This window comes from Erpetoichthys calabaricus, chromosome 1 (genome assembly GCF_900747795.2).
Source record: "Erpetoichthys calabaricus chromosome 1, fErpCal1.3, whole genome shotgun sequence".
NCBI lineage: Eukaryota > Metazoa > Chordata > Cladistia > Polypteriformes > Polypteridae > Erpetoichthys > Erpetoichthys calabaricus.
The window spans coordinates 335,227,431-335,243,667 of NC_041394.2; the positions used below are offsets into that span (position 1 = coordinate 335,227,431).

General features: G+C 37.9%; 1 protein-coding gene across 2 annotated transcripts in view; it reads right to left on the reverse strand.

The window, feature by feature from the left end:
- Positions 1–6,338: 6,338 nt before the first annotated feature.
- LOC114664844 (cytolytic toxin-beta-like) overlaps positions 6,339–16,237 on the reverse strand; it is a 45,272-nt gene continuing 35,373 nt past the window's right edge. For both annotated transcript variants that reach the window (XM_051925063.1, XM_028819134.2), the window contains exons 5-11: positions 12,681–12,854; positions 12,301–12,468; positions 11,912–12,085; positions 11,176–11,349; positions 10,759–10,932; positions 10,322–10,495; positions 6,339–7,337 (exon numbers count right to left, since the gene is read on the reverse strand). In XM_051925063.1, the coding sequence (XP_051781023.1) occupies positions 7,238–7,337; positions 10,322–10,495; positions 10,759–10,932; positions 11,176–11,349; positions 11,912–12,085; positions 12,301–12,468; positions 12,681–12,854 (1,138 nt within the window). In that variant the 3' untranslated portion in view covers positions 6,339–7,237. The remainder of the gene's footprint in view (positions 7,338–10,321; positions 10,496–10,758; positions 10,933–11,175; positions 11,350–11,911; positions 12,086–12,300; positions 12,469–12,680; positions 12,855–16,237) is intronic.

Sequence of the window (16,237 nt, forward strand, 5' to 3'; positions counted from 1 at the left end):
ATGGAAAACTAGTACACCTACTCAGGCATTTACTTATTTGGCTGACGCATTTATCCAAGGTGACTTACAAAATTTATGATACAATTGGTTCCATTTCTTTTGGTTTTCCAGTTGGAGCAGTGACTTGCTCAGGGTCACACAATGGGATTTGAACCCACAACATCAGAGTTTGTAGTCCAAAGCTTTAATCGATACACCATACTGCCCAACCCTAAAATATTAGTTTGCAAAGGTGACAGTTTTTTTTTTTCTGATGAGAGTAGCACACGAAATACCTGTTATGTCAGAAGACTGGGTAGCATGTATACAGTGCTTATGAAGGGAAGCTCTACAAATAGTAGGCAAAAGGATGAAGGAAAACATTATTTCTACAGCTAAAGAGTCTGATCTGACTAAAAACATGGTAGGAAGTGACTTATCTTAAATTCTGAAGACAAGGTGGTGCTGCTAAATTGTGAAAGGTCTTTTCAAGCCTTTTATGTATGGCTGTAATTATGCTGGAGAGCTTAGGAAAAGATAGATGAAGTAAACAGCAGCCATTACAGAAATAATGCACAAGATGAACAAGAGCCTAAGTATGAGAAGGTGATCTTTAAAGGCACTTCAAGAAAATAGAAGATTGGAGATGTAATGTAAACCAGTTAATGGATGAATCTGGATTTACAGGATTACCGCGCCTCCTTAATGGTGTAAACTGTGGAATTTAGGAAGTTTAATATTTGTAGTTGTTTAAAAACAAATATAATGAATGCGTTGAACTGTGTAAGACACTTGAGGGTGCTGTTGTCTTGTTAAACCCAACAGACAAACGCTCGACACAGGGTAAAAACCACCAAGAAGATCTTTAATGATTTTCCTTCTTGAAACAGTACCCAAAAGCACCTGCACCACCATACACAGGCAAAACACCAATAATCAGCACACAAATCTCTCCTCCACTCCACCCACCAAGCTCTGTCCTACTCCTTTCCAACTCTAGCTTGCCTGGTGAGTCTCCACCAGTCCTTTAAATAGTCTCCTCTAAATAGTGCTCCTGTCCTTCTGGGCACGTGACTCATCTACACTACCAGGTCAGATGGAGACTTGTGGATTTCTTCAGCCTGGAAGTACTTCTGTGGTTCTGTCCCCATGACTCGGGAGTACTTCTGGGCTATATGGAAAGTACAGATTTTTGAGCCTCCCTGCAGCGTCTCCTGGTGGCACCGACGGCACCCAGCAGGGCTGTGAAGCCGAACTCCAACTCCCATGGTGCCCTGCGGGAATCTGGGGTGCAGGGGCATCTCCATCTGGTGTTCTGGGGGAGGCAGTGTCCCTCTGTAATTGCTTTCCCCCACATTTCTCCTTTCTGGGTGTCCCAGCCGGGTTGACCAACCGGTCATCCGCCACAACTGTGAATTGTGGAATGGTAAATAGATACAGTAACTGGTCGTATTTGGACATAATATAATAACAACTAGAGGACCCTTTGCTGTATCAAGTCATGTGATCAGAACGGGGGAAACCTGACAGTTTGTTGTTGTTCCTTAAAAGAAACATGACCCCACATGCATCATGCAAGTCGTTGAACAGACTAATGTGAAGGTGCTTAGGACAGCATGTCATGTACAGTATGGACTAGGAGGATTGTCTTTTCTATGATTAGTGCAGATGGAACTGGACAGCAATCATGAGAGCATTGTAACAATAAGGGAGAATCTAAGCCAATGATATAACAGATTTTTGCAAAATATATAAGTTGTATATTCAAGAGCAACAGGAGACCACACCATATCTGCAAGTTTGTATACATTATTAATCTGTATTTCTATGTATTGTATGAATTATTTTTAATGTTATAACAACAGTTCTATTTTAGATCTCAGTTTTTCTTCATGGACTCCATAATCTTGTGTTTGTTTTTCTTGGTATAGCCTTATTAGTTATTGTTGTTATTTTCATTGCCTGTCTATGGACTTTCTTGTGTATATTGAGTTCAAGTTTGATTTTTGGTAAACTTATTGTGCTTTGGAATTTCAATTTTGTGTTGACAACTTTTGACCTTTGTCTATTTTTTATTTATTTAAATATGTTTATTTTTCATTTCGTAATTAACCCCCCCTTGCACTTGTGGCCTGTCGTTTCTATCTCTGATAGTACAATCACGCACCACATACCTAAGTTGGCATTGCGCTAAGAAGAGTTAGCTTAACTTTTTGATAGTTAATACAAGTTATGATGCATTTGCTAAATATTTTGGTTAAGGTTAAAGATGAAGCCATGTTAAAAAAAACATGTTGGAGCAAAAAATTGACATTAAAAGCCTAAATAAGAGAGTCTATCCAACAGAACTTCCAGCCAAGAATAGCATCTATATAGGTGTAGCAGTGTAGTACAGATAGCATCACAGGCCAAAAATGTACAGTTGATGCAGAGTTAGTAGGAATCTTTTTGAACAATAAAAAATGTTATCATGTGTAACAGAAACATGTAAATATCAAAACATCAACATAAATACTGAACGGTAGGAAAGGCATGTCTAGTGTCCACTGCTGTATTGATGCCGATTTAGTACGTGTCCTTGGTATGATATGTTTTGAGACAGTGTTTTTTTGCCCAGTTTCGTTATATTTTTCTGTTACCTGCACGTGACAGGGTAGAATGTCAGTGCCTGAACCGCACGATCAATGGGCCGTTGTGTTATTTAAGGCTACCGCTGCACAAGGCTTGTGACTTCCATATTTCCCATGACACTAACGACAGTTGCTGCATTGTAAACAGTATTTAGGAAGCTAATAATTAATAATTAATTCTTTGCAATTATATAGCACTTTATCTCACTACTCAAAGCACTCAGCAATTGCAGGTCAAGGGCCCAATAGAGCAGAGTCCCTATTGGCATTTACGGGACTCAAACCGGCAACCTTCCGATTGCCAGTACAGATCCCTAGCCTCAGAGCCACCACTCCGCCAAAGTATTTCTTATTCTTCTTGATCACAATAATTTTGACGTTTTGCCATGCAACGTTTTTGCACCATGCTGCAGTGTTACGCGACTGAAGCCACCAGGTACATCACAACAGTTTGGTCATAAACGTGACATATGCATTAGTTTCAGTATCTGTGTCAACCTCTGATGACCAATTCACATTGCCATCACTGTCACTTGACTCAACTAATTGTTCAATTTTAGTTTGTTTTAAAACTTGCTTTATAGCTTCTCATTTCCACTCTATTTTGTTTGTTCGTTAAAGATTCTTTCTCACTTATGAATATTGGTGAGTTACATTAGAGTGGCAAAACACATAGAAATATTTATTATTTTTTGGCACATAATGTTGTTCTATTCACTAGGTGGCCCAAGAGTCATTTGGGCTTAAAACTATAAAGCAAATCATTACACATTACTCTGAGTTAGACTCAGATTTAACTGTAATATCATAGAATTCTGAGCCCAAGTGACACTTGGGGTTAACACCAAAGAGGATAAGGATTTCTTCATGTCTTGTTCTTTTGTAAGTTTAGTTTTGCTTTTACCAATTTTTAAAACATGTTGAACTGTGCTGTAGAAATACATATTGTTGTTTTTGCATGCCTTGGGCCTAGCATTCTTAAATTTGCTTTTATATTATTTTTAGGTTAAAAAAGTTAAACTTTCAGTTATGCTAAACTTGGTGTTTCTACTTTTAGCACCTACCTAGGGTTTATCCATTTAAACCAGACTTACCGAGTAAAATGATATAAACAAGGTTTATCATTTTGCTTCCTGCCACTTTGAGCTGCTTTAGCATTGTTAATCTCGGTACCACTCAGACTATTTCAACCCACTGTATCTGTGTGTGGAATCACAGCTATACAGCAGCTGATCAGAAAGAGGATTATCAGGATACAGCATCTAGCACATGTTGGCTCAGCCATACGCACTGTTTTTTTGAACTGTACCCATACGATAAATGCTTCAGAGCATTTCCTGTCATGACCTGGAGGTTCAGAAGTAGTTTCATCGAGCTCTAAATGTACTCAATCAGTTCTCAAGTGCTCCCAGTAGAACTGTTTAGAATTATAAGTACAATTACCTCACTGTAAACTTGCACTGCAGTTGTAATATTGCACAACCTGGGCAACTTATGTTTACATATTGTATATTTTTCTTTTTTTTTTTAATTGTATTATTATTATTGTTGTTATTGTTGTTGTTGTTGTTATTTTATCATTTTATAGGAAAATAAGTTTATGAAAGATTTGCAAATTGAATCTCATTGTAGCATACAATAACAATAAAGGAGTCCAATTCAATTAAAAAGATGAGAGCGCGTATTTACATATGATAACGACTGGTTTCTAAATTGACTTAGATTTCCAAGAGCTATCTTCTTGGAGCTCTTGATATAATTTTTAAGATGAAATGCAGTAAAGTATGTATCTTAGTTTATACAGATACATTTTTAACTTCATAATTATGTGATTTCTGAAGTTAATTGGTTGGACCAGATCTTATTTGGGAAATGAATACATGTGCATTCACAACTTTTTACTCCAGTACATAAAATCCAAATGAAAATCCATTTTAATTCCACATTGTAGTGTGACAAAACAGAACAAACAAAGGAGTTGAATATTTTTGCAAGGCACTCTGCTATGTTGTTTTGTGGATTCCTTCAGTATAACCATGCAAATCATCTTTCATGTTGGCCTTACAGAAGTGTAAACTAGTTAAAGTAGTTATTTTAAACCACAAATTGTCAAAGAACAACCTGCTTCCTAAAAAATATAGTTTTCAGCACATTCATACTGCCATTGTACTAAATTGCTCTTTTTACATCTGACATTACCTCACAAGCACATGAATGTAGTAGGCATGATCTGGAATGTGGTAGATGTAACTGTCAGTTGTTTTCCAAGGAAAAGTAGTTGCAGAACTTGCAGATGATTGCTTCCTCTCAGCCACCCTTCTTTAATGTTCTACAGAGCTCTGTTCATGGCTAACTGTTAACTCCAATGATTTCATATGTAGCACTTCTTTAATCCCATTACTACTCTTTATAAAATCTGAATTTTAGTTTCTAAAGATGTTGCATTATGTTTTTGTGATGTACTGGACAAAATTTATTTCTTTATAAAAAAAATATAATATAGCTGCAATACAAATGGAATTACTAAGCACTCAAATGTTTCTGTTCTGCAGTACACATAATAATAATGACATAAGATTATTTGGTACAAACAAAAGTCACACAGTGACTACCACAGCACTGTACTGTGTAATGGATAAGTGCTTGAAATTGCTCTAATACCATAGCATATTTTGATACCAACTTTGGTATATAAGAGCTTCATTCTTAGATGATGTATTAATGAATATTACTGTTATGTGACTATATTGTGCCCCAAATCCCAGACACAACATCACTCCACACAAGTCCAAGGTTCAAAAGTTGCTTTATTTAAAGAAATAACTTTAGACATGTTTTTTCCACAATAAACAAAATGGTTTTCTTCTTTCTCCTCCACTCTTTCCTGGCAAACTTTGTCTTCTTTCTCTCCTTACTACGGTTTCCCTACAACTGGAAGTACTGCTGTTGCCAATCTATTGTCTCTGGGATACACTTCTGGGTCAGGTGAAACCTTGGTAGGACAGGGGATCCTATTCCCAACAGATCTTTCCGGTGGCACCCAAGGAACCCAACAGGACAGTCCATTGAAAACAACAACTTCCATGATGCTCTACACATGTCTGAAAGGGGGCCCGCCAAGATGAATACTAACACCCAATGTATTGGGAGACCATATGATCATAGGAGTCATTCTCCAAGTGTTCTTCACTTACTTTGGCTTCTCTAGTGGAAAAGGGAGCAATGACTGTTTTGGTCAGGATGCCCATCTATCCTGACTGTCCATCAAATATGATGGCCTCCTGGCAAGGTAAGGGAACATTATCTATTTCAGCTTGGATACCAGTACATTGATGTATTTCAAGGCCCTATTTTGTCCTTTAAGAAATGACTCACTTCCACTCGCCCTGTCAAACCTGCAGTACAAAGTCACCTCTTCACAGCACAAACTGAGACTTGCTTTTATTGATCTACACTGTTAAGCTGTGCTTGAAGTTGTTTTGCTGTGAAGCACCTATCATGCCAGCTGATGACCCTCCGAAACTTGTCTTCTGATTGGGTTGTAACTTTGGATCTACCAGATCTCTTCCTATCAGAATTTCTTCCAGTTTCCAATTGCCTTTGGATCGTGTAGGACCCCACTGTACTCACTAACACTAGGATTTTTTTTGCAGTTTCCCTAAATGAAAGGCGTGTGCTTCTTAGGTAATAATGCTCTATCTCATTTCATTCATTAATTGCTGTTATTGTCCAAGTAGTACCTCAGAAGGTGTAGTAACAGTCTGTTCCAACTCTACATTAAAACAGACAGAGGGTTTTTAAATAATCAAAAGAACATAGGACACCTGTGCAAATTGTTTGCTTCAACTTGCAAGGCTTAATTTACTGTAATTGCTGCAGAACTTCTTTAGATTGAAAACTCTTAGTTTTTCGTTAGAGAAGGCCCATTTGTAATATTCTGAAATTTCATTTTTTCAGTTTTTGCCAACCTAAACTTTACATTTAAACTCTGGCAGTTTACTGCTTACCTTTTCACTATTTTAGATCATTCATTGGATTTCAACTGATTAAATCTGAAGAAAAACTGGAAAAGTGAGGTGTTCTAAAACGTTTGACCCGTAGTGCATGCATACAGTGAGAGAGAGAGGAATTAGAAGAAGGAATTAGCTGAAATTATTGTATATTTACAACTTTGATGTGAGGCCAAGTGTACATTAACAGACTAGCTGAAGGATGTGATGAGTCAGAAGCTGGTACTGAACCAAAAAGCTTCTAATTCAACGTTAAATGCCATAAGCACCTAGTTTCTCTGCATGTTATCCATTGGTATATATCACACAGTAAAAGAAATTAGTAATGTCACTTAAATGTAGAAATGTACAGTATCTGTAGTTCAGAGTGTGGCCTAATGTTTAACAATATCTGCAAAGACAGACTTTCATATGACCTCTTAAATTCTTTTCCTCATCAATCACTGCTGTAACAGATCAGAAATGTAAACCTTACAGTACAATATAATTTGTGTGGTTTATATGTTTGGTTTTACATTTGTTGCCAGATAGGCTTGCAGAGGCAGAAAAAAAGTGTGTGTAGTTTAGTTGACAGTAAGTGTCATCACTGGAGACTAGTTTGACAACTAAGGCAGGTCTTCACAGATATATTGTCACCCGCCATCCAGATTTGTTAAGCTCCTTCTCCAGTGACTTCAGGTGCTTTGTCCCTTCATTACTCACCCCACTGTGGTGTACCCTGTAGAAAAGACAGAAATGCAAATTAAACAAACATTGGGATGTAATTTCCCTTGAAGTTCACAGAGTCAAATCTCTTAGTTATATGCCACTCTCACATCACTTTCCCAGAATCCCTAACAGCATAATTGATTGTCTAACAGGACCGTAAGTCAGGTTGGCTCTTAAGGGTGAAGAACACACATGACCTCCTTAATGTCACTGTCAGATCACTGAGTTGATTTCCAGGTCATCAAAGCTGGACTGCTGCTTGTCTTGCCAAGTTCATTTTTCACTTCATTTAAATTGGTTTATGGTTTATTTTTTAAGAGATTTGTGAGTTGAGTATTTTTATTAATTCACTTCAAAACAATGCTGACAGATTTAATGTCCTTCCTTATCAGGATCTGACAGTGCCGTAAAGATTTATTCATGGCAAAAAGATGTCAAGTAAACCCGCAGACAGGGAGAGAATTAAAACTTGTAACCCTTTAATGTGCAACATAAACTAAGCAGGGTAGTTCTACTAACTAATCATGGCACCAGAGCTGATTAGCACATGCAAGTCACAATTTTACTGTACCCTGTGAACATGACAATAAGGACCTGGTAAACCCAGTATTTTTCAGTTGGTATTTTTCATTCATTCTTTACATCCTTTTTCCTCTTCTCACTTGGTTGATTTCACTTTTTTGTATCTCATGTGGCTCAGAAGTGACAGAATGACTGCCATTTTCAGAACCTCATCTGTTCCAGGGATCCTAGTGTCACAAAGCCAATATGTGTCAACTTACTCTGTTTCCTGTTAGAATTGTACAAAATGTTCTATTGACAAGTTCCCTAAGAAATTTGAGTATATGACCTCCTCTAACCAGAACCACTTGACTTTATGTTTAGGGACATTTGTTTAACACTTTACCAACTTATAATGAATATCTTCAAATGTTTTTCCAAAATGAAGTTATCAAGTTTTTGACAGAATAGTCATCGATGGGGACCAACGTTGCACAACAGTAAATAGCACTGGAAACATTCATGAAAAAATTGTACGTTCCTCGCATCACATTATCTACAAGTCAAGTCATCCAGTTGTATTCTCACAACGTGCCAAGCTCATGTAATTTTGCTGAAAAATTATTCAATAAACCAATTCTGGGAGATGATCTTATGAATGAAAATGGAATGTGCTCAAACACAACTGAGCATTTGACTCCCTCTTCATTCAATTGGTCAGGAGTCCTGCCCAGTAACTGTCATGATTTGGGGAGTGTAAGAATTATTTTTTTTTTATCATTTTCCTTGCCATGCTTTATCTCCTGGGACACCTTAGTTTTTGCCCACTGTTGGTTGCTATGGAGCGCAGACCCAGAGGTTGCACAATGAACAACATCAGAATGCCACTTGAAAGATCAGTATTTTAGATGTGTCTGTAAAGGTGCTATTTAGATTTCCTGGTTCATGACGTTTAGCTTCTGTTCCTTACTTTGATTCTTTATTTATGATTGTTGATCAGATGAAAGATAGGATTAATTCTTGGTTTTGACTTCTGGCTTATCTATCCTTTCCTCTCCCAGTTACTTCCATTCATTCTATTTGCTTTTACTAGTTCAAGGCATAACAGTAACTGATTATCCATTGGCTAACATTGTGCTTCATGTGATATCAACATTTCAGAAAGTGCACTGAGAGACATGTAAAGCTAAAGATTGAAAGTTAAAAGAAATTAATAAAAACTTTATCAGAAGAAAATATGTCCCATATATTTTCATATTTGAGATGATTCAACAAGCAGAATGTCATTTCACTCATGCAGTTTTACAAACTCTTGCTTAATAATCCTGGGGTATCCCAGGTGTGGATATATACAGTACACATAATATATTTATTTAAATAAATATTAATGTAATGATGGAAGGCAGGTCCATAATTCCAATGCTGAGAGTTTTCCACTTTCATTTATGGGAGTATTATCCGAAAGTGGTTTATCTAGTAATATATTAATAAAAATATATGTGTTTGGGACATTATAAACAGATAACTTGACATATGGATTATGCGACATGAGTGACATGAGATTTTTTTCATGAATGCTGATATTATGCAGGTGCATCTCAATAGTACTAGGGTGTTGTACCATGTTAGCCATTATGGATGTGGTGAGAAGTCAAGCAAAATGACACCTTTTGTTGGCTAACTAAAAAGATTACAATATGTAAACTTTCGAGGTAACTCTTTTTAGTTAGCCAATAAAAGGTGTAATTCTCATTAGGTGCATCTCAATAAATTAGAAAAGTTAATTTATTTCAGTAATTCAATCAACAAAATGAAAAGAAATAAACATTTGAAATATATAACTTAGTGTGTAATGAATCTATACAATATACGAGTTTCCATCCATCCATCCATTTTCCAACCCGCTGAATCCGAACACAGGGTCACGGGGGTCTGCTGGAGCCAATCCCAGCCAACACAGGGCACAAGGCAGGAACCAATCCTGGGCAGGGTGCCAACCCACTGCAGCAATATACAAGTTTCACTTTTTGAATTGAATTACTTAAATAAATTAACTTTTGAATGATATTCTAATTTATTGAGATGCTTTGGTCCACCATTTGTCTCCATAGAGGACTATTCTACCAGAAACTTAGTGAGTGAAAACATGAGATCAAAATTTTTGGCCTATCATTTCAAACTACATGGGTAAGTAACATATAAAAATATAATTTTCAGGGGGAGCTCTCTGCAAGTAGTGGGTCTTCTCCAGGTCGGCTCCTTATTTGAGGATTGTGGTTCACATGCAGTGTTACTGTAGCTGGTTTGGGACAGGAGTGATTTATTGAAAAGAGACTTGCATAGAACTTTAACATCTCTAACATAACACAACAGTCTATCTTGAAGTAGTCACATGGGATTTAAACACATTGTTTTGTATGTCTTTAATACTCGTATTCATAGAGCCAACAGAAATAAATCCAGAAAGGTCATACAAGACCGATGTTTTCTCACCTCAGTTTTTCCAATTTGCAGTTTGTGTTCCTCAGGGGTTCACACAGAAGATGTACTCCTGAATCTCCCAAGTTATTCTGTCCCAACTCCAGCTTAGTCAGACATGAGTGTTCATCAGAGAGAACTGAGCTGAGAGCCTCACAACACTCATGGGTGAGATGGCAAGACAGCAACCTATGAAAATAAGGAGACAGGAAGTAAAGACACAGAGATTCATTAAAAGTAAGCACTTGAAACAATTCTGACGTCTACACGACAGACTAAAGACAGAAACTTAAAAATCTTGATTCTTTATGAACTGTTGAACTGTGGCCTAAATTTCTCACATGTGATTGAATTATTAGAGATGGGGTCAGTGTGTCTTTAACACTTAGATACATTAATTACTCATAAAAACATCTCTCTCTTTCACAATCACACATTCAGTGCCCACTCACCCCAGTCTGTCCAATTTACAGTTTACATTCCTCAGCCCATTACACAATAGTTGCACTCCTGTATTCTTCAGGTTATTGTATCTCAGCTCCATGTAAGTCAAACATGAGTGTTCAGCAGAGAGGGCTGCAGAGAGAGCTGAACAACATCCAGAGGTCAGACTACACCTGAACAGCCTGCAGAGAGGAGGAGTAAATAGAAACATGAAATGGGAAAGTTAGTGCTATGCAATTAACAATTCTCCTTAGGACATACTGAAAATAAAAAGACCATGCAATCTGACCTAGAATCCTAAACTGTGATTTATGTATCCGTATTTTATTCATTTTCTTTAACATTTGAAATTTTAAAACCGTCAGAAAAAATTATAGAATTATGTCATGCACTCACTTATACACACATGCTCACTGTTTTCTCACCCCAGTTTTTCTAATTTACAGTTTGGGCTCCTTAGCCCATCACATATCTGATCCACTCCTGAATCCTCCAGGTTATTTCCTCCCAGCCACAATTCAGTGAGTCGTGAGTGTTCATCAGAGAGAACTGAGGAAAGAGCTCCACAGCATCCAGAGGTGACCCCACACGAATTAAGCCTGTAGAAATGATGAGAAAAAAGAGATAAAGACACTGAAAGTGAATGAGAGTGAGCACTAGAAGCACCAATGCTCGTCTGACAAATACTGACAAAAAAAAACTCGATCCTAACCTCTCATGTGAGACCGCAGACAGGTTCAAACTCTTCCCATCTTATATAAACTCCAGATTATATTGTATTTTTTTTATTTATAGTTATACTTATAACAATCGATTTACAAAATAAGAAAAAAAAGTTAATTCTTTCTACAGTCTTTAAATTATTCCTTTGGCAATTTAAAGTGATCAATCAATCAACAGATATCTATCTATCTATCTATCTATCTATCTATCTATCTATCTATCTATCTATCTATCTATCTATCTATCTATCTATCTATCTATCTATCTATCTATCTATCTATCTATATAAAACACTGTAAAAATGAAAATAGGTTAATAGAGTGTCTCTAAGTTTGTGTTTTAAACTCATTCATAGAGCAATGAATAACAAATTAATAAAACTGTTTCTCTCTCTCTCTATCACATGCACACATACCCACACATTCAGTGTTTGCTTACCCAAGTTTTTCTAATTTACAGTTTCTGTTCCTCAGTCCCTCACATAGTAGACGCACTCCTGAATCTTGTAGGTTATTGTCATTCAGCTCTAGCTGAGTCAGGTGTGAGTGTTCAGCAGAGAGAACTGAAGAGAGAGCCACACAGCATCCAGAGGTGAGTCCACATGACCACAGGCTGAGATGAGGAGAGAAGAAATGACGGGAGAAAAATAAAAATGTACCAATACAAGCAGTAAATAAAAACTCAATCCTGATTTCTCATGAGACAACATAGGATGATCTGGAGTCATCACATGGAATTTAAACACATTTTTTTTTTCTGTACTTTATACAGGCATATCTATGAGGCCAGTGAAAATAAATGTGTAAAACGTTCTCCTATTTCCTCACCCCAGTTTCAATAATTTGCAGGTACTCCATCCTTTACAGAGTAGATTCACGCCTGAATTATCTAGTTTATTGTTTCCCAGATCTAGCTCAGTCAGTCGTGAGTATTCAGCGGAGAGAACAGAAGAGAGAGCTTCACAACTTCCAGAGGTGAGACCACAGTTAATCAGCCTGTACAGATGAACAGAGAGATGGAGAGTAAGTAAAATGTATTGAATTTGAACACCAGTTATAGATGTCCATGCGACAAAGAAAAATGTATACAGACTGCTCCGAACAGTTCACATCTCAATTAAGAACAGGACTTTATTCTCATTTTTTTTTTACAATCATGCCTAAAACAGTCATCGAAAATCAATTTATAAAACACAATATTTACTCACCTCAGTTTCTCTAATTGACACTTTTGGTTCCTCAAACCCTCACATAACAAATGTACCCCTGAATCCTCCAGGTTATTGTTATTCAGGTACAGTTCAGTCAGATGAGAGTGCTCAGCAGAGAGAACCAAGGAGAGATTCTCACAGCATCTAGAGGTGAGATCACAGCAGGTCATTCTGTAAAGAAGAGAGAGGAGGTGAAAACAGAAGCAGTTACAGTTGTAGATCCAATTTTTCAGTCCCTTTTTAATTTTTGCATTTTCTTTATAAAAACAGACATTTTTGCAGCAGTGGGGGCCATTGAGTCAACCCTCCATACCCTGGAATAACACCAAGAATGCAAAACATGTAAAAAAAAAAATCACACCTTTATTAACAGGAATAAGCTCCTGGGGCCTCATGTATAAGCGATGTGTACACAAAAAAATATGCCTGTTTCCATGCTAACATCGCGATGTATAAAAACTAACCTTAGCATAAAGCCACACATATTCTCATGCCATCTCAAACCAAGTTGTGGGCTTGTTTTGCAAACTGGTGCCACTCAGAATCAAAGTAGTGCTGCTGTTCTTGTATGATTTCCCTTTATTTTTTAGATTCACATCCCTGACACAGCTTTATCAAATACACTGAAATATTGCAAATACACTGAAATATCGCATATCGTTTTTTAGTACCTGTAACCATATAATAGTGCATGGAATGGCCAAACTATTCCAAATACCATAGCTGCTTTAGTGTTGTTACTCTCAGTGCACCAGTATTTTAACCCATTGTATCTGAGTATGGAATCACAACTCTACAACAGCAGATCGGAAAGCTCTATGGCAGATTGTGTCAAGAGCAGAGATAATTATCGGCATATAGCTTCTAGCACACACTGCCTCAGCCATGCGCACAGTCTCTTTGAACCTCTCCCATTCGGCAAATGCTTCAGAGCTTTTCCTGTATGGACCTTGCAGTTGAGAAACAGTTTCATCGCAAGAGCTCTAAACACGCTCAACCAGACCATCAAGTGCTCCCAGTGGAACTGTTTATACTTATAAGTAAAATTAAGTCACTGTCAACTTGCACTACAATTGTAATATTGCACAACCTGATCCACTAATGCTTTCATATTAGATTTTTATTTGTTTTTTATGTATTATTATTATTATTATTATTATTATTATTATTACTAGCCATGTGCGCCCAACTACGTTGCGCGTGTTTAAGTTGTCTGTGAAGGGCTCCCTGTTTAAATGTGGCTGCCAGTCGTGAACTGGGCCCTTTTATCACACAGCATTATCATTTTTTATAAGGGAAACAAAATTACAAAACAAAACCCTTGGACATTGATTCGATAGGAACGGCCTACTCGGAATCACTGTCCGAATTGTAATTATGTGGAGGTGGAGGAGCATTTCTGCTTCTCTCCATTCACATTCCGCCTCGTTTTCACAACGCTGTCGTTTCCTCTCACGATCTCTTCTCAACCTTTCTCCAATCTCGCAGGTTGCTTTGTGGCAATCCAAAGAGTAAGGCAATATGCACGGAGCAATGGTTATAAAAGGGGGACACATAGGTATCCAGGCTATCCATATTACTAACCGAGAATGCTAAACCGGATGATGGACGCAGGCACATCCGGCAATGGGCCGTAGCTGCAAAAAGACGTACTGCGCAGGCGCAAAAAGAGTCCGCGAGAGTCGGCTGAGGAGCCGAGAAAGGCGGACAAAAGAGGGCGAGAGAGGCGGATGAGGGGCCGCGAGAGGCGGACAAGACCACAGAAAAAAGGAGTGAGCACAAGAAAAATGGAGAAATGAGGAAACGCAGGCAAAGCACGAAACACATTGCACACGAAACTAGACCCAAAAAAAAAAAAAAAAGAGGCTCGCGCACAACAGCAAGGCACCCCCCCCCCCTACAGGCACCGGACGGGACACACACCAAGAGGGGGATTCAACAAGCCCATGGAACACAAAAAAAAGAACACAAAACCACCCCACAGACCCTACAAGCAAGGGACGGGACACACACAAACAGGGGGATTCAACAAGACACAAGAACACAAAAAGAAAGAAGACGCTCGTGCGACAACAATCCTCAACCCCCCCCCCCCCCCCACACACACACACACACACATCCATAAGAAGTGACACCCAAAGCCACATATTCTAAAGTGAACATCAACACCTTCACACTAGACAGCATAGGTGTCAGCATTGGTGGATCTCCTTACAATAAAGCACTATTAACCGTTCAACTGCAGAAAAGGAAACATATTAACAGTGACTGCGATCCTCCTTATTACTTATCCATATTTCGCATGCTGAGAAAGAAACAAGTCATGAATACACGGTCACGGGTACAAAACGAAAAGGAAAGGATAACAGGAACAAACACACGAACACGAAAGAAACAACAAAATAGACGGCTATGCAGCATAGGTGGATCTCATTACAATAAGGCACTATTAACCGTTCAACCGCAGAAAAGGCTCCATATTAACAGTGAGTGCAATACTCCTTATTACTTATCCATATTTCTAAAAGAAAAAATGACTCGACTCCAAAAACGCAAAGCTCAACTAAAGCTTATAACTAACGATGTACCTAAAAGTAAAAACTTTATGAACTGCATTAGATCCTACAATAGTTCATTTAATATGCACAAATCTACATCCTAGATCCACATGACGCAAACTATCAATCAAAGTGCTGCATCGCAACAGGCACGGATTCAAAACGAAACACCTCCCGTCTCAGACATACGTTAATGGCAGCGAAGGCTACAACGGGCTTCTCACACAGCACAGGCAAATCGATTACAGCTCCAAAACAACACGTCCCAAATACTACACATGCAACAACGCGCCTCTCAAACGGCACAAGCAAAACATACACCAGGAAAATTCATTCGGATTAATGAATGTCATTTGCAATCATTGTCATTCAGTTCACTTCCCTGAAGAAACAACTGGCAATACAAGTTATACATTTACACGTTGTTGTCAAAAGGGCCAAATTAGACTGCCTTCTTTACATTCATATACTGAATATCTACACAAGCTTATAACTGACGATGTACCTGAAAGTGAAATCTTTATCAACTACATTAGATCCTACAAATCGGAATCCACTATGAACATTAACGGTGGCACCGCACGTGACATCCGTCTTGAAAAAATGTTGTTTATTGATGAATGTTCAATGGCATGAACAAACGTTTATGAATAATAATATTCGATTTGGAGGAAAGGTACTTTTATGAGGAGGAGATTTTAGACAGTGATTAGCTATTCTTCCAGATGCCATGCACTCAGCTATTGTTCAGTGCACCTTAAAATACGCAGACAATTGCCATTGCTTTCAAAAGATACAGTTAGTAAAAAAGATACGATGTCCAGAACCAGATCATAACAATTGCTTATTACAACTGAGAGATGGTACACTCACCAATACAGATGGACTTCAGCCACATATTATTACAATTCCTCAAGCCTTTATCTGCGACGACTTAGTTACAGAGAGATTTGAAACAGCAATCTCATTAGACCAAATGCCCCTTTTAACACAACG